General features: G+C 40.4%; 1 protein-coding gene across 11 annotated transcripts in view; it reads left to right on the top strand.

Moving 5' to 3' along the window:
- fryl.L (FRY like transcription coactivator L homeolog) overlaps positions 1-15,751 on the top strand; it is a 211,861-nt gene that overhangs the window by 175,965 nt on the left and 20,145 nt on the right. For all 11 annotated transcript variants that reach the window (XM_041588844.1, XM_041588838.1, XM_041588816.1 and 8 more), the window contains 15 exons: positions 87-199; positions 1,011-1,161; positions 2,669-2,772; positions 2,980-3,165; positions 3,566-3,767; positions 3,978-4,099; positions 6,559-6,746; positions 7,451-7,545; positions 8,602-9,209; positions 10,651-10,748; positions 11,868-12,038; positions 12,628-12,768; positions 14,059-14,256; positions 14,421-14,582; positions 15,645-15,719. In XM_041588844.1, the coding sequence (XP_041444778.1) occupies positions 87-199; positions 1,011-1,161; positions 2,669-2,772; positions 2,980-3,165; positions 3,566-3,767; positions 3,978-4,099; positions 6,559-6,746; positions 7,451-7,545; positions 8,602-9,209; positions 10,651-10,748; positions 11,868-12,038; positions 12,628-12,768; positions 14,059-14,256; positions 14,421-14,582; positions 15,645-15,719 (2,614 nt within the window). The remainder of the gene's footprint in view (positions 1-86; positions 200-1,010; positions 1,162-2,668; positions 2,773-2,979; positions 3,166-3,565; positions 3,768-3,977; positions 4,100-6,558; positions 6,747-7,450; positions 7,546-8,601; positions 9,210-10,650; positions 10,749-11,867; positions 12,039-12,627; positions 12,769-14,058; positions 14,257-14,420; positions 14,583-15,644; positions 15,720-15,751) is intronic.

The raw sequence follows: 15,751 nt of genomic DNA, 5'->3' as shown, positions 1-15,751 counted from the left end.
TATGGAATAACTGCAGAGAAAACAGCTGCAGTTACATACAGTGTATATGTGTATATGTATATGTACCTCTTTCTTTGTTCCTTTAGCTACACCCATCTAGATATCTACAGTGGCCTGAACAGTAACCTCAGTCGGCAGCATCACAGGCTGGAGTCTCGCTATAGCAGCAGTTCTGGGGGATCGTATGAAGAAGAAAAGAGTATAAACCTTTCCTTTCATTTATTATTGTCTGCTACATTATAACATACAGTATTCCCCTTTGTAAATTACATTTCTCCCTCTATATAAGTGCCCAGTTGCCTTGCAATTCAGCGTATGTGTTAAACTGTGGTAGATGCTTTTTATATTTGCTTTGTTTGTTTTTTAAATAGTTATGAAAGGCTGATTAGTCTGCTCCCTCAACCCTTCGTTTTGCACTGCTGCAAACAATGGCTGTGATTATTAATATAGCATATTTATTAAACCTTTACTACAGTTGCTGGATTTTCAATAGAAGCAAGATCTAATACAGTCCAGTAATATACAACAACCAGTCTGATTATTATTACTACTACGGGTATGGGATCCGTCATCCGGAAACCTGTTATCCAGAAAGCTCAGAATTACGGAAAAGTCATCTCCGATAGACTCCATTATAAACAAATAATCCAGATTTTTAAAATTGATTTCCTTTTTCACTGTAATAATAAAACAGTACCTTGTTCTTGATCCACACTAAGATATAATTAATCGTTATTGGAGGCAAAACCAGCATATTGGGTTTATTTAATGTTTACATGATTTTCTAGTAGACTTAAGGTATGAAGATCCAAATTACAGAAAGATCCATTATCCAGAAAAACCTCAGGTCCCAAGCATTCTGGATAACAGGTCCCATACCTGTACATTAGACAAGTAACTGGCAGATGTTGAATTTTCCTGGGGTGCAGTAGGCACCATGAAATTTTTTTTGCAGTTTTAATTAAATCACAAATTGCAGCTTGTAAAGAAAAACCTCTGCTTATTTATAGGTGATTCAATGCCACTATTCTCAAACTGGCGTCTCAAAGTGATGGAACACAATCGGGGAGAGCCTCTACCATTCCCGCCCTCAGGGGGCTGTTATTCACCACTGGTAGATTACTTACCAGAAACCACATCACCGGGCATGCCACTTCACAGGTACCAGCTCTTTACACGCTCAGGTGCTCTAGAATCAGCCAACAGGGTCATTTACATCTTTCAGAATAGCTGCTCAAAGGACTGATTGGATTTACAGGTTATGTACAAACAGGGCTGTCTGTTGTAGGGAGGTCAGTTGTGGTTAAACTACAGCTTCCAACTTTGCCAGAAAATGTAAAAAGTTATAGTTAAACCATAAGTGTCTTTACACAGGTTATATATAAACATTTGGGCCCCATGAGGGAAATTTGCTCCAGCTCCCATAGTCACAAAGGACAGCCCTATAGTTAATAACAAAGCATTCTCTATAGTTAATGACAAAGTTTTTATTCCATCATATAAAAATATCAAAACAACCCCCCATGCTTATGATACATTTTTTTGTATGATATACCTTGGTTTGGTCACTAGAGGTCTATAGCATGCCACTAAATGACATTTACTACACATAGTTCTGTATCCAAGGCTTCTTATGTGTAGCCCCTGCTTTATGTCATTCAATGTTTTTGAATGTATCCTAAAAGATCAAAAAAAGATATGTATATAGAGACATCCCTAAAAACGCTTGTTGTGCTGCAGTGTATATTGCTAGTTATGAATTACTACACTTAGGGGCAGATTTACAAAGGTTCGAGTGAATTTTTGAAGTTAAAAGAATGAATATCAAAGTAATTTTTTGAATACTTTGACCATCGAATAGGATACTACGACTTCGAATTTACTTCGACTTCAATTCGAAGTAAAAATCGTTCGAATATTCGACCATTCGATAATCAAAGTACTGTCTCTTTAAAAAAACTTCGACTTCAATACTTCGCCAAATTAAACCTGCTGAAGTGCTATGTTAGCCTATGGGGACCTTCTACAACCATTTTCTAAGTCTTTGTACATCAAAGGAAAATCCTTCGATCGTATGCTAAAATAGGTCAAATCGTTAGATTTGAAGGATTCAATAGTTTAATCGAAGGATTCGAACGATTTTCCTTCGATTGTTCGAACGCTAAATTCGGAGAAAAATCCTTCGACTTCGATATTCGAAGTCGAAGGATTTCAATTCGAGGGTCGAATTTCGAAGTTTTTTTAACTTCGAAATTCGACCCTTAGTAAATCTGCCCCTGTGGCCCTATAACTGGTGTACTACAGCTTCCAACATCCCCTGCAACCTCATCTGACATCCCTAATACAAAGTGTGAATTGATCTGTAGTCGCTTTCATGCATATCCTTCTTAACACTGGACCCCTAGATGTTGTTGGTCTACAAATACCAGCTCCCTTTATTATATACTTAAATATTAAACAAGGTGTGGTTTGCAGGCTGGCAGTGTCTAGGAGCTCAAAGTTAAAAACCTAAGATCTAAACACCCAGCACCCGTTCAACCCAAAGACTGGTTCAGCAGGTAACAGAGAATAGCCATAGATGATGTTAAAAATGGCATCCTTGCAGCATAGCCATCATGTGTCGCACACAAATGATGTTAACATTACAACATTTTTGTTTTTATTCTAGGTGCAACATCGCAGTGATCCTTCTTACAGACCTTATCATCGATCACAGTGTTAAAGTGGAATGGGGAGTCTACTTGCATCTCTTGCTGCATGCAATTTTCATAGGTAAATGGGGCAGTCTTAGAAACATGGACTACAGCCAAACAGCCTCTACTTACTGCTAAGAAATGTGTGAAAAGCTTACATAGTAGCAATTCTAATCCTGATCGACCACAACAGGAGTAATGTGGGATATAAGTAGGATTATAGTGTTCATATAATCTTATGTATATGTAAAATAATTAGCTGCCACTTACTGTCTATTTTGTTTAGGGTTTGACCACTACCATCCGGAAGTATATGAGCATTGCAGACGCCTCCTCCTGCATTTGTTGATAGTCTTGGGCTCAAGCAGCAATGTGCAGAACGTTGCTTCTGTTCTCCTCAGGAACAGGGAATGTAATGAACCAAGGGTGCTTACTGTCAGAAGCAGTGCCCATCTGGACTACTCATTCACAGGTATGTGCAGCCCAGGGTGAGCCACAGTGGCCAGCTATGGGGTGGGGGCAGAAAAAAAGGTAATATGCTCTTTACTCGTTAGAAGGAAATCCATGAATCATTTGGGTTTTCGTAGTAACCAGAGCAACGGTTTCCCAAGTCCAGTAAGCTCATTTTAACTCTTATGTTTGGGCTTGCGCAGTAATAATAATAGTAGTAAAAAACAAAAATGGTTGGTTACTGGATTGGGGCAACATGGATGCCCATGTTTCTACATAATCTTCACTATTACATAGATGATTTGTATAATATCCCGTTTAACAAACGTTTAACGTGGGTGATAACTGTGCCACGTTTTTGTGTCAGAAGCTTTTGTACCTCATTTTAATATGTCCCCTATCGGTTTCTGTTGCCCTGATAGGCATTAATGATTTTATACCTGAATACCAACCTTCTCCCATGACGGACTCAGGGCTCAGCTCAAGTTCTACCTCGTCAAGCATAAGCTTAGGGAATACAAGCACTGCAGTTCCGCACATGCACACCACCATCCTCAACGAGGTGGATCTCTCCGTAGAACAGGAGGAGAAAGTCAAAACACTCATGGAGTTCATCACTTCAAGGTATATGCCCGGAGCCAGCTTTCTGCCTTGTGTTTTATACTTGTCTACACAATAGATGATACTTGATTCTTGCGATTCCTATTTCAAAGGGCCAATGGCGTTACGATTTGTTATGAAATGTATTCTATAAAAGCAGCACACTCTCTATTTAATGCTCATGTAGTTGGCCTTGCATTTGTGCTAACCTCTGATCTATATGATTACCCCTAGGAAAAGAGGACCACTTTGGAACCATGAGGATGTTTCTGCAAAAAACCCATGTATTAAAAGTGCTGAACAACTTACTGTGTTCCTGAAGCATGTGGTCTCTGTTTTTAAGCACTCAAGATCAGGTAAGTGTACGCACCTTGAATCAGTGATCCCCAACCAGTGGCTCGCAAGCAACATGTTGCTCCCCAACCCCTTGGATGTTGCTCCCAGTGGCCTCAAAGCAGGAGCTTTTTTTTGAATTCTAGGCTTGGATCAAGTTTTAGTTGTTTAAAATCCAGCTGTTCTGCTAAACAGAGTCTCCTGTAGGCTGCCAGTCCACATAGGGTCTAATAATTAGCCAATCACAGTCCTTATTAAGCATCCCCAGGAACATTTTTCTTCCGTGTGCTGTTCCCCAACTCTTTTTACATTTTAATGTGGCTCAAAGGTAAAAAGGAGACCCCTGGCATAAATGCTTCAAATTGCTCCAAATTAAGTTTGGGAGCATGCAGCTGAACGGTTAGAGGGGAACTATCATAATAATGCAATACAGAAGAACCCCCATTTTACGTTTTTCAGGGGACGAGGAATAAATTATGTAAAATCCAGGAATATGGGAAATGTGTTAAAGTAACTTTTTCTTCAAGTACTGGAAGGATATAAGCACAGGAGTCTGTTTTACTTTGAGATACAATATTTACTGTGTTAATAACAAGGGTTAAGCTTTGCAGCGTTAATATTACACTGTATGGGGAATATTACACTGTATGGGGGGCATGTACAAGACTCTCTGTCAGTCACATACACAAACACAACCTAAAGCAAGAAGTGATTGGTGCAGGACTGTATAAGGGGCAGACTCATTGAAATTGGCCATTTACCATACCTCCCAACATTTTGGAAGTAAAAAGAGGGACAAAAAATTTTTTCCCGCAGGTAGCACAGCAATTTTTGACCACACCCCTTTATGTGGCCACACCCCCTAATTACCATGTTCGTTTTACAAAATTTGGTAGGTTATGAAAGTTTGAAAATATTTCTCCTTATCTAAACTGTGTTTTTGTGTCTCAAAATTGTTACAAAGTATCTTATTTGCACCTGTTAGCTGTTTTGTGCTCTCTGCTAAAAGCCAATTAAGTTAGAAACTTTGTTTCTTTTTCTGGCTGTTCAGTGCAGAGAAAGTAGGGACTTTCCAGTACAAATGAGGGACTGCGGGTTGAGCTGTCAAAAGAGGGACTGTCCCTCCGAAAAAGGGACAGTTGGAAAGTATGCATTTACAGGCAGAACCATCACAAAATATACACCTGGTTAGCATTTTAAGCCTCTTTATTTCACAAATAATAACATTCATAGAGGGAAAAAAAGCCGTTTTTGGGAACATCAGGACAAAATTTTGATGTAAAATGCAGGAAAACATTACTTAAAATCAGGGACCACAAATAAAAAATGTAAAATTCGGAAAAACTTAAAATCAGGGTACTTAAAATCGAGGTTTCACTGTATAAGCTTTAAATCGTGCAGAAATCTCTTTCTGCTGGACAGAAACAGTGCAGAATTGTAACTTATTACACTTTAATTTTTATGTACATTCCCCCATGCTGAAGAGCTGCAGCACAGTAATATTAATTTAATTATACAATTTCTTACAGTGACATGGATTCCAACAATAAATCTTTTGCAAGTGCGTTAAATGCCAGTAGAGGGAGTATTCAGATAACCTTTCATTCGCAAAACCCGTTTCCTTTCCTTACAGAAATACTTATGGAGTGACACCAGAGGGCAGTCATTGTATTGTGCATTCATAACACATTTGTTTCATGTTTCCTAGCTTTTTTTTTTCTTCATCATACAGCTGGATTGTGCTGTAGGTTTGAGAGAGAGAATTGCCTGCTCAGTTTCTAAGCAAACATAAACCCTGTGCCTCAGGAGGCAGGATTTATATTGTTATTAAGTGAGGGGAAGAAAGCAGAAGATTTCTGAACATAAAACCTCTCACAAAGGGCATTGTGTAAGGGTCAGCTGTGCATTATAGTGTCTTTTTAATGGGTGTGACCACCCCAACCCCATGCACGGCCAGTAGTTCTAGTTAGTTAGAAGGGACTGCAATGGTGGCATTGTGATTAGTAACTAGGGTTGCCACCTGGCCAGTATTTTACCGGCCTGGCCAGTAAAAATGATGGTTGATCCCAATGTTATTGATAGGGAAAAAAGATAAATAAATAGGAAGGCTGGTATTTTTTTTTTCAGAAAAGGTGGCCACCATATTAGTAACTCAAGGTGGTGTCAGTAGCCTTTTATATAAGAGCTGTACATGATGGAGCCTTGTTGAACTAGAGCTTTTGGGGAGCTGTAGTAACAGCTGAAGAGCAGCATGTAACATTATTACTAATAGGACCCCACACAGGGAATTTAATCCCATGCCATGTATAAGGACAGATAGGACTGTAGGATGCGATGCTGACATATTTCACTATTTCTATTATTATAAGGGGTAGCATCTTTTCACTGGCACCCCCAACACAGGCTATTGTAAAGGTCCTTCTCCTATACATTCACTATATCATTATACAGAGGTTCCATTTGTTGTTCTGTGCTTTTACAGGATTTCAGTTGGAGCACCAGCTAAGTGAAGTTGCATTGCAAACGGCACTCTCCTGCTCATCTCGCCATTACGCTGGAAGGTCTTTTCAGATTTTCCGGGCTCTCAAACAGCCTCTTACCGCGCAAACCCTGTCGGATGTTCTTTCGAGACTAGTAGAGACTGTAGGTGATGCAACTGAAGAGGCTCAGGTAAACGTGATCACATTATGATCTTTAATATGTATATGAGGCACCAGTCAGGATTTATGTACTTATATCACAGGGCAGTGCTGTCCAAGATTTTTCTATGGCAAGGGCTTTTAAAACTTATTTCTAGGGATGCACCGAATCCAGGATTCGTTTCGGGATTCGGCCAGGATTCTGCCTTTTTCAGCAGGATTCGGAATCGGTCGAATCCTTCTGCCTGGCTGAATTGAATCCTAATTTGCATATGCTAATTAGGGTCAGGGAGGGAAATTGCGTGACTTTTTGTAACAAAACCAGGAAGTAAAAAATGTTTTCCCCTTCCCACCCCTAATTTGCATATGCTAATTAGGATTTGGTTCGGTATTCGGCCAAATCTTTTGTGAAGGATTCGGGCGGTTGGCCGAATCCAAAATAGTGGGTTCGGCCGAATCCAAAATAGTGGGTTTGGATGAATTCAAAATAGTGGATTCTGTGCATCCTTACCTATTTCACATTAAGAGATTATTATTATGTTAGACAAACATGCCCATTGAGATCTTGGCCTTGCTGGAAGGACCACATTCGATCTGTAGCCTTCCATACTATTAACTTCCAGTGGTACGTCTCAGAAGGAATAAAGTCTTTCAATTGACATGTACTAATATCATATATTTGTCATCTCTGCTTATTAATGCTTTATACCAAAGTCCCTGTGTCTTCTTTTCCAGGGTTTTGTCATCGAGCTTTTGCTTACACTGGAGTCTGCCATTGACACACTGTCGGAGTCCATGAAACATTATGATCTTCTCTCTGTACTTGCCCAGTAAGTAGTATCTTCCAGCCATCCCTTGGAACAGTTGAAGGCACAGTGTAAGAACAGTGTGAAGGCTAGAGCTATGATATAAGATTATATGATTGAATTAGGGTTCCCAGAATAATTTAAATTGCAGGGATACTTATAAATGCATGTTGCAGGGCTACACTGATTCCCTTAAATTGCAATTGGTGCAGCCTTTCTACCTGGATTTTTGTCCCTGAATTATCAAGTGATCTGGTAACCCTAAATTGAGTGAGTTGATTATTATGTAAAATTTCCTATGTTATCAAGATAATATCTGTACAAAGATACTGTTGGAAACCAATTTTTTTTAGCCTTACAGCTAGACCATCATTACGGTTGTGGGCCCTGTGAGGAGGTTAAATGTATTGCACATAACCCTGTGAGGTTATGTGAAAACAGGAAATCTTTCCTGACTGAATCGGCTATTTTAGATAATATCAAGCTTTTTGGGCTATGGAGTTGTTGACTGAATGAAATTAATGTTGAACTTTACATTGATAGAGTTCAACAACAGCTTGTTTGAATGGACTTGTTCTGTAGAATCTGTCCTGAGTTCATGTCTTGTCCCCTCATTGTGGCGAACCTCCGTAAGGGTGAAAGTCTTGACTCACAACCAGCAGTGCAGACTGCGGACTCCAGTGCATGACAGAATTGTCTTATTTATTCAATGTATATATATATATATACACACATACATTAGGGATGCAGCGAATCCAGGATTCGGTCAAGGATTCAGCCTTTTTCAGCAGGATTCGGATTCGGCCGAATCCTTCTGCCCGGCCGAACAGAATCATAATTTGCATATGCAAATTAGGGGCGGGGAGGGAAATTGCGTGACTTTTTGTCAGAAAACAAGGAAGTAAAAAATGTTTTCCCCTTCCCACCCCTAATTTACATATGCAAATAAGGATTTGGTTCGGTATTCAGCCGAATCTTTCTTGAAGGATTCGGGGGTTCGGCCGAATCCAAAAAAGTGGATTCAGTGCATCCCTAATATACTTAAATATATTCATAATTTCCATTTCCGTTTTATTCTAGAAGTTCATACCACGACTCTCTAATGGGGAATAAAAATGCAGCTAACAGGAAGAGCACTGGACAACTGAACCTAAGCACAAGTCCTTTGAGCAGCGGGAACTTCATGGGAAATTACAACAATGCAAGAAGCAACTCTCTGCGGCTGAGTTTAATGGTGGACCGTAGAGGGGACAGGCGGCGGAGTAACACACTGGATATAGCAGATGGAAGGATAAACCATGGAGGCAGTTTAGCAAGGACTAGAAGCCTTTCCTCTCTGAGAGAGGGAGGAATGCAGGACGTACAGCCAGCTACAGATCCCACCAATCTCCTGGCCACGATCTTTTGGATTGCTGCGTCCTTGCTAGAGTCAGACTATGAGTATGAGTACCTTCTTGCTCTCAAACTTCTAAACAAACTGCTCACTCATTTGCCACTGGATAAATCCGAGTGTCGAGAGAAGATAGAAAAGGTGCAGAGCAAACTGAAGTGGAATAACTATCCAGGCCTTCAACAGCTCTTCTTAAAGGGCTTTACCTCAGTGTCTACGCAGGAAATGACTGTTCACCTGCTCAGCAAGCTCATCACTGTATCTAAACACGCACTCGTGGATCCGCCCCAACTAGCTGGTAGGTTACACAGATGTCTGATAACTGTATGTATATTATATAAGTTACCATGTTTGGACATAGCCAGATTCATTTTCTCTATAACCTCAGTGCTTTGCTTTCATAAACTCTGCAGGTTATGAACATACTTAAGGTGGGCAAACACAGACCCATACTTTGTTGGGGGCCATGATATAGCGAAAGTTTCTCTGCATTTCCAAATCTGTGCCATTTTAGATTCCTGTGTATTTCACTGTCTTTAAATAACATTTGACTTCCAACAAACTGTGCCTCATGTGCTTTGTTGGCAGATTTTTGGCCTTTGTTTAGACCCAAGCTGACAGCCTTCTCAATCAAGGAGACTTGGCATGTATCTATTAGGCTGGGTTAAAGATCCTATCAGCTGTGGACCTAATCTGGCCTCTCATGATGTGTCTGCGTAGGCCTCTCTTGTGAAATTCAGGGAGTCATCGAGTTACATACACCCAACTTAAGGTGGCCATAGATGCAAAGATCCGCTCGTTTGGCAACATCGCCAAACGAGCGGATCTTTCCCCGATATACCATTAACGAGCATGGCTATATCGGGGGTACTGTAATCTGATTGTTCGGCCGTATGGCCGAATGATCTGATTACGATGTGCCATGGGCTCTGATGGGATCGGTCAGGTCAAAATCAAACCTGACCGATCGACCAAACGATGATGACGAAAGATGTCGGCACACGCCACACACGATCCGAAAATCGTACGAATCCTCGATTCGTACGTTAGGATCTGTGTGTCTATGGCCACCTATACATACAACTAAAGGTGGCCATAGCCTTTACAATTACGATCTTTCCTGGGAAAAATCTTTCCAAGAAAGTTTGTTCAATTCAATACACAAGTGTACAGCACAATTGTCAGATATACAGGTAAAAAAACAATAGAATTCTACCTGTATCTGACAATTCAGCACTAGCAATGGCCGATGTTCGTGTGCCTTCAAAGGTGCCCAATCCAAATTTTCCTGCCAGCATGATCAATGAGCCGACTAATATCCAAGTCTTTTACCAATATCGGTCGTCTCACAGTACCCCATATAGGATATGATCACCTTTGTTTGTGCTTGTTTGGGTTGTCAGTTTAAATAAAATTTTGTAGGAAGTGCAGGTAGAACTGCGACTTTACTTCCTCATCTTCTGATGCAGAAAAATATTTTTTTGCCTGTGAAATTTATTTCTTCCATTGAGTAATTCTAATAAATAATGCACTTTCTACTTTCCTATATTCTGTATTGTATTAATATGGAAGATCAAATCTCTGTATTATACAAACCGTTTACTTTAACCCTGTGCGGTGTTCTTAGAACAACCTGTTGTGTTGCCAGTAAGCACTTGGCCCAGCATAGAGCAAAAGGAAACCTCTAGACTCTGTAGTGTGTTTGCACACTATTTATTGTTTTATTTGTCTCTCCTTAGGATTTCCTCTGAACATTCTATGCCTTCTGCCTCATTTAATCCAACATTTTGATAACCCGACGCAGTTCTGTAGAGAGACAGCAGACAGGATAGCTAAGGTAAGACTTTCTCAAGATGTGAGAAAGACAAATGGTTGATATAAACATTTTCTCTTTGCTTTACGAAACCAGAGTGGAAGCATCGGCACTCACTGCAGACAAAATAATGTCCCTTGAACAAGCCTGACTCTGAATGACAGGCACTGCATGAACATGTTTCACTATGTTGTATTTATGCATCAGTCATTACAATTCACTGCACTCTTACTGTATAGACTACTCTTAGTTGTGAGCTTTTTTCACTCCAACATTAAAGGAACAGTTCAGTGTGAAAATAAAAACAGTGTAAATAGATAGGCTGTGCAAAATGAAAAATGTTTCTAATATAGTTAGTTAGCCTAAAATGTAATATATAAAGGCTGGAGTGACTGGATGTCTAACATAATAGCCAGAACACTACTTCCTGCTTTTCAGCTCTATAACTCTGAGTTAGTCAGCGACTTGAAGGGGGGGGCCACATGGTACATTTCTGTTCAGTGAGTTTGCAATTGATCCTCAGCATTAAGCTCAGATTCAAAAGCAACAGATATGGCCCATGTGGCCCCCCTCAAGCCACTGATTGGTTACTGCCTGGTAACCAATCAGTGAAAACCAAGAGAGCTGAAAAGCAGGAAGTAGTGTTCTGGCTATTATGCTGCACATCCAGTCACTCCAGCCTTTATACATTACATTTTTGCCTAACTAACTATGTTAGAAACATTTTTTATTTTACACAGCCTATCTATTTATCCAGTTTCTATTTTTACACTGAACAATTCCTTTAAAGGGTAGCCCTAAACTCACCATTTGGGCTCAGAACTCCTGCTGCATTTCTTTCTAAAGCATGTCAGATAAAATTACAATTCCTGTAGCCCTAATGTGCTTACTACACTGAGAGAAAGGGAATAACTAATCCCACCACTCCTTGCGAGTTATAAAAATAATAAAATCTGCTATCAACATAATTCCGGTGTCCAAGAATATATGGGGGTGGGGGTGGATTATATAGCACGGGTGGTGCCTGAAAGGTTTCCTATGTATTCCTAACCCTAGAACCTGTGTGCTGCCAGTTACATGAGACGGGTTGGTGTGTAAATGAAAAGGCAAGGCTTGGCTAGTAATTGTTCTGCTTGTCCCTAGGTCTGTGCAGAGGAGAAGACTGCCACACTTACAAACCTAGCTCACATGATGAGTTTGTACAGCACGCACAGTTACTCAAGAGACTGTTCCAACTGGATCAATGTTGTGTGTAGATATCTGCACGATTCCTTTTCGGACATCACTTTCAGCCTTGTAACATATCTTGCTGAAGTAAGTCACTGTGCCTCTGTTCAGTTTCCGTCGTTACTTCTCAGTACAATTTACTGACTCTTAAAGGAGAAAGTTCACCTAATTGAACCTTATGTATATAGTAGTCTGGCCTAGAATGGCCTGTTCTTAACAACTTTGCAATTGGTCAGATGGGTGTCAACTACCCCAGAAACCAAAAGACAATTTCTACAGTTTTATTGTTATTGCTACTTTTTATTCCTCCGCGCTCTATTCAGACCCTCTACTATTCAGTCTCTCATTCTAACCACTGAATAGTTGCTATAGTAAACTGGATCCTAGCAATCCAATAGCTGCTGATATTTCAAACTGTAGATCTGCTAAAACAAAAAGCTTAATAACTGAAAAACCACAAATAATGAGCATTGCTGTCTGCATCATTCTAAAAGTTAATTTATTGCTAAACTGGCCCTTAAAGCAGTCCATGGGCGAATGACACGATGGCGGGTGTGTGTTAATTCATTATAATGTACTTCTTCAACATAAAATATTTATTATGTGATGTAATGAATGCCTGTTGTTATTATGTGCTGCTGTGAGTATTTCTTACTTGCCTCTGTTTCCCCTTTAGCTCCTGGAGAAAGGCCTGGCGAGTATGCAGCAGTCTTTGCTGCAGATTATCCACAGTCTGCTCAGTCACATTGACCTCTCTGCTGCTCCAGTCAAGCAGTTTAACCTTGAGATTATCAAAGTCATAGGGAAATATGTGCAGGTTAGTCCCACTGAGTACATTCTCATTCCTTTTTGTATGACCTTTTTGTATGACAGTATTTCTGCATCATACATGTATCCATATTGGATAGGTTTCTATATCCAATGTATGCGGATGTGCAGAAGAGAATGTATGTTTTTGTTTATGAGAGGGCTAAAATAATGGATAATACACTTACAGCATATAGATTTCTGTTGAATGCCCCCACATCTGTCTTTTGACCAGACCATCATTCATGTGAGCACACTAAGCCAGCCATTTATTAGGTTCCTCTCCGTGCTAGACATTGAGTAAGCCATGTCTGTTTGATATAATGGAATATTGCCCCTTGAGCTGGAGCTTGCCTCGCTGTAATCTGCTTTCAGTAGTGTTTATTGAAAGAAAAGATTCTGCTCTTGGCAACATCACTCTTAACAGCTGGAAGTATTTCACCGTTTTTGTCTCCTTTGGCTCCGTACAAGCACAGAATTCTTGCTGCTAACTAGGCACTGTGGTACTGTGCCATACATTAATAGCACTGCGGCCTGCAGCATTCCACGAGCACATAATACAGCAGGATACTCCGCATTGTGCTTTGCTTGGGGGCTTTGTTTGGAAGTAATGAAATGAAAATCAGGTCAGCAGCGCAGAAAGAACTTTGACAGTCCATCCTGCTCTCATATTTTTAATAAAAACTCAAATAGTATCAGCTCTATACCAGGCCTTGCCTAAAGTATTCAGATCCTTGAGCAAGTCTCTCATTTTGCTGAATAACAATTTCTGTTCTCTACTGTATAAAATTTGTCATTCAGTAAAAAAAGGGAGACTTGCTCAAGGCACTGACTACTTCCCCAGGCACTATACTTACATTCTTTATTGTGGGATGAAGTATGAATCTGCTTTGTCACGGAATGAGACTTCACTGGCACAAAAATTCTCGCTAACCAAATTTTAATTGTGTAAATGGAGGAATTTATGGGATAATAGTTTGCATTTAAGGGGAAGTAACTGGAAGCTACAATACAATACTTAAAAGCAGGGCTTGATGCAGTCATGGAAAGTGACAGAAAGTAAATGCACCTACAAAAACAGCAAGGATATATGTCTGTGTTCTTTTTTTTTATAAACCCTGTTATTATGGTTTCATTTAAATAGATCCACAAAGAATAGGCTTAAGCTTGACACATGCTTTTGTGCGGGATAATATTGTTTTCATATGCTGTGAAGTCTGGTTATTTTTAGCTCACATAAGTGGATTGAGTTTGCAGTTCCAAGACTGTGTTCATTGTATTGCCTGATTTCCCTACGCAGAGTCTCTACTGGAAAGAATCCCTAAACATCCTGAAGCTCGTGGTGTCTCGATCGGCCAGCCTGGTGGTGCCTAACGATGCCCCTAAATCATACGGAGGAGATCTAGGCTCTCCTGAAATCTCATTTACAAAAATCTTCAACTGCACTTCCAAGGCGCTACCCGGGAAAACGTTAGACTTTCATTTTGATATCTCAGAGGTATGTACTGATCTGGGCACTGTAACTGTAACTGTGGTTAGGATGGTGAAACCAAAATAAAAACTGTATGTGTTGCTGGGATATGCTTAACCTCCAGCAAAGCCAGAAGTCCCTGATGCAATACAAGCAGTGGTTGGATTGACAGTTATGTCTTTGTTCTTCAGACACCAATCATAGGGCACAAGTATGGTGACCAACATAGTGCGGCAGGAAGAAATGGAAAACCCAAAGTAATTGCTGTGACACGCAGCACATCATCCACCTCATCCGGCTCCAACTCCAATGCTCTTGTGCCTGTCAGCTGGAAGCGCCCTCAGCTATCTCAGGTAAGGGCCAGTGATGTGCTACTGATATGGGATAAATAGCTGTGATACTCTGCCTCTAAGGGCAGGGGCAGATTGGGGGAGATTAGTCGCCTGAAGACTAATCGCCTCTTCTGTGGGGCGACAATCTCCCCAAACTGCCTTCCCCCTGCCTTCTGCCTGCTATAATGAGAAAACGCCACCGCAATGGCACTCACGACTCTTCGATTTCCGAAGTCGCCATACGGGGAAACTCCGGGCGACTTCAGAAATCGAAGCGCCACGAGTGCATTGGTGCAGGCGATTTTTCATTTTAGCAGGCAGAGGGAAGGCAGTTCAGGGAGATTAATTGCCAGGCGACTAAATCTGCCTGTGTGCCCCTGCCCTTTATTCAGTCAGGAAACTGCTGGTTACCTTGAAGGTTATCTTTTGTTCTCAAAGAACAGTGTTACTAACCAGCAGATAAAGGATTATGCAGACCTATTTATCTGCCAGTGTTGCATTGTTCATACTTTGGATTCCTTTAAATTCTTATTTGATCCATGTAACATCTGCATTGTATTTCTCTTATGCACTATTTATTTAGTTTATGGGGTTTTGGGAAACCAGTTACCATGGGCCCGATTTACCGAATGACTGGTTTAGATCTTTCCAGCTTTTGGGATCTCCCAGCATCCTTCAGTTCAGCCATTAGACATTGCAGAACTGCAGGTTTGTAAGGAGACTAGTTATCTTCTTGGTATGATGTAGAGGATTGTTTGTTATATTATCTTTCTCTCGCTTCTGGTTAAGGTAATTATCATCATATGCATCAAGCAGTTTAAAAGCCTGGGATATAAAATATACTCATCATGACTGCAGTCTGCTGGGTGGATAAATGTAACTGTTTGGACTGCATTGTACACTTATATCTGCTGCATTTTATGGAGATCAAATGTTTTTCAGAAACCTTAGCAGTGCTAATCCATTTTAGGCCATTATACATAAACCGGGTGATCTTTTTGATCCAGTTCTTGTTTTATAGCTTTGTGCTTGTCTTTTTAACATTTTAACCTCGGTGCTAATAAAAGTGCTTTTGTTTTGCAGAGGCGAACCCGGGAAAAGCTCATGAATGTTCTCTCGCTGTGTGGGCCAGATTCTGGGCTCCCCAAAAACCCTTCAGTAAGTGTGAAAGGAACATTCGTTAATGTTTT

Source organism: Xenopus laevis, chromosome 1L (genome assembly GCF_017654675.1).
Source record: "Xenopus laevis strain J_2021 chromosome 1L, Xenopus_laevis_v10.1, whole genome shotgun sequence".
In the NCBI taxonomy this organism is placed as follows: Eukaryota; Metazoa; Chordata; class Amphibia; order Anura; family Pipidae; genus Xenopus; species Xenopus laevis.
This window is presented reverse-complemented; position numbering and strand designations above follow the sequence as displayed.